The sequence below is a fragment of the Papaver somniferum genome, chromosome 10 (genome assembly GCF_003573695.1).
Source record: "Papaver somniferum cultivar HN1 chromosome 10, ASM357369v1, whole genome shotgun sequence".
NCBI classification, from domain to species: domain Eukaryota; kingdom Viridiplantae; phylum Streptophyta; class Magnoliopsida; order Ranunculales; family Papaveraceae; genus Papaver; species Papaver somniferum.
In genome coordinates, this window is record NC_039367.1 from 136,320,595 (window position 1) to 136,325,761 (window position 5,167).

Below are 5,167 nucleotides of genomic sequence, written 5' to 3' on the forward strand. Positions count from 1 at the left end.
AGAATTCTCTGGAGTCTGTATAGTGTGTCAGTCAAAATAGTTTATCTGAATGAAAATTCTAGAGAAGATTAGAGAGTTCAAAGTTCGGCTAAAAAGCCTATATGTATGGGTACTTGTACTACTCAGTTTGTAAGAAAAATGAAAAAAAAATGTTAGTGAATGAAAAACAAGATAAAATCAGAGAGAGTGAGTGAGTAACATCTAATTGAAATTTCAAATTCAGAATATCATAGAAGCAAGTCCAGATAACAACACAAAACACTCCAATATCCAACAGTGGTATCAGAGCTAGTTCGATTGAGACGGGCGTTATCTTATTCTTGCTAAGATGTCGACAAGCAATGGTTCTAATCAATCCATGGCTGTACCAGTATTTCTGGAGAGAATTTTGATTTCTGGAGTGTCAAAATGAAGACATACTTCTTGTCGCAAGAATTATGGGATGTCGTCGAAAGCGGTGTGACAATAACTGAGACTGCAACAATGAATGTGGAACAACAAAAAAAACTGAAGAACATGAAATTGAATGATCACAAAGCCTTGTACACAATTCAGATGGCAGTAGATGACATAATTTTTCCTCGAATTATGGGCGCTACAAAAGCAAAAGAGGCATGGGATTTGTTGAAAAATGAGTTTCAAGGAAATGAAAAGGTAAGATCAGTAAAATTGCAATCGTTGAGAAGAGATTTAGAGAACATTAAGATGAAAGATTCAGAAGTTGCAAAAGATTACTACTCAAGAATAATGGAGATTGCCAATCAAATGAAAAGCTATGGAGAAAATATTGGTGATAAGAAGTTGGTGGAAAAAATCCTCATAAGTCTCACTGATAAGTATGATCCCATAGTTACTGCAATTGAAGAATCAAAAGATATCGCAACTCTTTCGGTGACGGAGCTTATGGGTTCTTTAGAAGCCTATGAACAGAGACTAAATAGGCGGCATGAAGCACCAATTGAAAGTGCTTTTCAGTCCAAGCTAAATTTGAAGGCTGGAAAGTTTAGTGGAAAGAATGAAGATAGTTGTGAGACTTTAAAAGAAGGAGAAGAAAACTACAGGGAAGCAAGATGGAGGAAGGATTATTCACCATGTAGGATTTGTGGAAAGATTGTTGGTTCGATGAAAGCAAACCACAGTGCTATAATTGTCGGAGACATGGGCATCTCGCAAGAGATTGTCATTTTAAGAAAAACAATCAAGCCAATTTTCATGAAGCTGAAAAGGAGGAGGAGCACATGTTTTATGCTTTCCAAACAACAACAGAAGAGAAAAAAAAAGCGTGGTACATAGACAGCGGTTGCAGCAATCATATGACGGGAGATGAAAGCATTTTCCGCAACATAGATACATCTATTAATTCTCTAATCAGGCTGGGAAATGGTGACTTGGTTGAGGCGGAAGGCAAAGGTACGGTTGTTATTCAGACTAGAAAAGGTATGAGGCTAATCAAAGATGTTTTTTTAGTTCCCAATCTAAAAGCTAATTTACTAAGTGTTGGGCAGATGGTAGAAAATGGGTATGCTTTATATTTTGATAATGGTTTTTGCTTCATATATGATAAGAAAAATAGGCACCAGGTCATAGCAAAAATAAAAGTGAAAGATAGAAATTTTCCTATGTATTGGAGTTATGTTCACAATACAACAATGAAGGCAGAAGTTGGCAATGGCTCACAGTTTTATTCGCTAAAGCCGCATCAACAACATAAGTCATGTGAAGGTCAAGGTTATAGGCATTGCAGGTCACATTCTATGCACAAGAAAGTATGGAGACCAAAGCCAGTACGTGCAGTTGAGACTTGCGGTTATGTTGTACTTGGATCAAGAGGTTTTAACAAAGAAACAAAGTTCATCTGTGAGATGAAAGCAGCACCTTTGAAGAGAACTGAAAATGCATTAAGGAGGAGTGTTGGAGTTAATGCATTTCCAAAAGTTAACAAGACTGTAAAACAGTAAAGAAGTTAGAAAAATAATCTAGTTAGTTTGTCAGGTTAGTGTGAATGAAGTTTGAGACAAGAAAAATCTAGAGTTTGCTAAAGTGTGTCCTGTAATGTGAACAAGTGTGAAATGAAAGATAGAGAAAAGAATTCTCTGGAGTCTGTATAGTGTGTCAGTCAAAATAGTTTATCTGAATGAAAATTCTAGAGAAGATTAGAGAGTTCAAAGGTCGGCTAAAAAGCCTATATGTATGGGTACTTGTACTACTCAGTTTGTAAGAGAAATGAAAAAAAATGTTAGTGAATGAAAAACAAGATAAAATCAGGGAGAGTGAGTGAGTAACATCTAATTGAAATTTCAAATTCAGAATATCATAGAAGCAAGTCCAGATAACAACACAAAACACTCCAATATCCAACAGAAACACCATGATCCAAATTAGGTACAAAAAGCTTGTTACTCCAAGTATCCATTAGCAGCAGCAGCAACATACATATCACATACATCCCTTCATCCTGCATTTCCAACAAAAATCATCAATCAAAACTACATAAGGGGTCCAATGCACCATTATGTTTACGGAGCAAAGCTGATGATACCTGAGGCCTGCATAATATTTTTTAGAAAATTAAATAAACCCATCATACTCGAGACTAGTGTATCATGCATTACATCGAACATTTTGCATACACAACCTGGTGGTGTTGTTGTGCATCAATCGGTACTCTTCTATAGCTTTCCATTTCCCTGCAAATTAAACATAAGCATACACATTCATTCATTATCACTGGTAGATAACCAAGTGATCTTCTAACGAATTGGAATAGAAACTAAAGTCTCGCTCTTGTAGTAACTCCGGTTAACCATTTAAATAAGCATAACTCTCGGCTCAATCAACTCCCAATAGTAACAGTTGCACAACTTCTCTCGAACTCAAAAACAACAACCATTACCTTCTTTATCTCTGTATCACTTCCAACATGAACTACAGCGGCTTGCCATTAAACCCATCTCCACTACTCGTTTCCATGACATCTGTTACTCAGCATAATCATCTCTTCTTCATCTATTCCATCTTGAAATCACGCAAAATCAGCTTCCTGTCAAAACAGAATACCCATTCAATCTCAGTGAAACAAAAAAAAAACCCTAGAAACTGACAAACCCTAGAAACCAATGAGAAAAAAATCTATCAAATCCCTAGATTCGTAGTCATAATTACATTTAAAATCATGAATCAAATTAAACAACCTCTTACGATCTATGCAAAAAGAAGTTTCACCCATTTCTAATTATTGACCATAAATTTCGAAAACAAAAACAAATTAGATAAATCTGATGAAAATAAAATAAAAACTAAACTAAATCTGCTAGTTACCTCTGTTGGTAGATGTAGAAAGAGAGAAAGGACGATTATAGATCGAACAGTTGACCAACGATGATGATAATGAAGAAGAAGAAGAACATAGTAAGAAATCGCAGGAGTATGAGTACGGGTATGAGGAAGAGGAACAGGAGTAGGAGGAACATGGAGTTTATCTGTGAATGGAAAGAGAGAATGGGATAAAATGATAGAAACTAGGGTTATAAGGTGTTACGTAGCACACGGTTGGTTCGCACGCCTGCAATTCAGGTGTTACCTTGCACACGATTGGACAGCACATGTGGTTTTGTTGGCCGTTGCGAATTGCAAAATTTAGAATTGCAAGGAGTCGTTGCTAATTTCCGAGCCGTTGCAAATTTAGTTGGTGTAGTGTATATGCTTATTATTTTTGATATTTAATCCTTAAAGTAAAAGAAAAGAAAAAAGTCTCTAAAAATATAACCTATTGGGAAAGACTTTTTTTATAGCCTTTTATGGTATGTTTTATAATCAAAGTCTCTAGAAGTCACTCAAAACCATAAGCCATTCATTTCATATTTCATATTTCAAATCCAATAACAAAGAATTTTAAAAGAACGCGAAATTGGGGGATAAAAAAAATAATTGGGGGATATAAGAAAAGGACAAAAATTAGATCCAGATATCAATTGGGGGTCACCCCTTATCTAAGTATTTTACGTATTACCTAATCTACCCCTCACTAATCAGGATTAGTGATTAATAATAATTAGTAAAATCATAAGATTTTTGATAAATGATTAGTGTGTATTTTATTTGAATTTTAGTGAGTGCGTTGAGAGTAGAAGGAGGGAAAGATATTTTGAGAGAGAAATTTTTTGGGGAAAATGGAGGATGATTGTGAAGAGAGAATTGCTGCTGCTGAATCTTTAGCTCAACTACAACAAGGAGCATATCTTGAATCTTCAGCTAACGACAACAACTCTCAATTGCAATTCTTTATTGAGCCAACACCCTTGAATGATAATTTTGACGAGTATGGAGAGTTTTTCGAAGAAGCTACACAAGAAAGTAAATTTGCACAACATGCAAGCATCCCCAATACACAGGTAAAGCTGCTAGGAGGTTGAAAAATCGATTTTTTTCTTTAAACCCGCCATTTTTTCAACTGTAAAACCTCGGTGCCGACATGGAAATGGTATGAATACCATGCCGGCAGACTCATTACCGGCATGGTATTCATACTACAACCATGCCGGTAGAGCGATATCCCCCATTTTGAATATTGATCCGGCATAGTATTCTACCAAAAAACTATGCCGGTACGGTTACCATGCCGGAACTGCAAGAAAAACATACTGGAAATATTTCCATCTAAAACTAAATACCGGCATGGGAAATTAATAAACATCAACGCCGGAACTCTGTACCGGCGTGGTACCATCAATATCGAGAATGTCTGCAGCGCAACCGGCGTTGTTAAGTTTCAAATTTACAATGCTGGTACGTACCAAAAACCATACAGGAATAAATGTTTTCCAAAGATAAATACTGGCATTACATATCAATTATTTTTAATGCCGGAAGCGTGTACCGGCTTGGGACCATAAATTACGAGAATGCCGGCACCTTTGCTTCCGACATTGTTGTCTAATGAATCTTTTATAACGGAATATGTTTCAAATTTGGTTTTCAGTTTTGGTTAAGTTCGACTATGCCGGAACATTGGTCTAGCATGCCGGTACGGGTTTCCGGCATAGTGTTTTAATTTCGTTGGAACTAATTTTCATTCGATCTTTAGGTGGTGACATATATTGATCCAACAAATGCAAAGTCGCTTCATCGGGATACGTCGGAATACTATAAAATACCTCCGGTATGTGAC

General features: G+C 36.2%; 1 protein-coding gene and 1 long non-coding RNA gene across 3 annotated transcripts; one reads left to right on the plus strand and one right to left on the minus strand.

The window, feature by feature from the left end:
- Positions 1 to 408: 408 nt before the first annotated feature.
- LOC113316247 lies at positions 409 to 1,293 on the plus strand. The gene has a single exon (XM_026564465.1). The coding sequence runs from the start codon at positions 409 to 411 to the stop codon at positions 1,291 to 1,293; it is 885 nt and encodes a 294-aa protein (XP_026420250.1).
- A 982-nt stretch (positions 1,294 to 2,275) lies between these two features.
- LOC113317674 lies at positions 2,276 to 3,478 on the minus strand. Of its 2 annotated transcripts, none has more exons than XR_003343836.1 (4): positions 3,319 to 3,478; positions 2,894 to 3,040; positions 2,636 to 2,687; positions 2,276 to 2,455 (listed from the first exon to the last, which is right to left on the minus strand). It is a non-coding gene; the product is annotated as an uncharacterized LOC113317674 (long non-coding RNA). The 2 variants fall into 2 exon arrangements; XR_003343837.1 differs by having other exon boundaries at positions 2,540 to 2,687.
- Between the last annotated feature and the right edge of the window lie 1,689 nt (positions 3,479 to 5,167).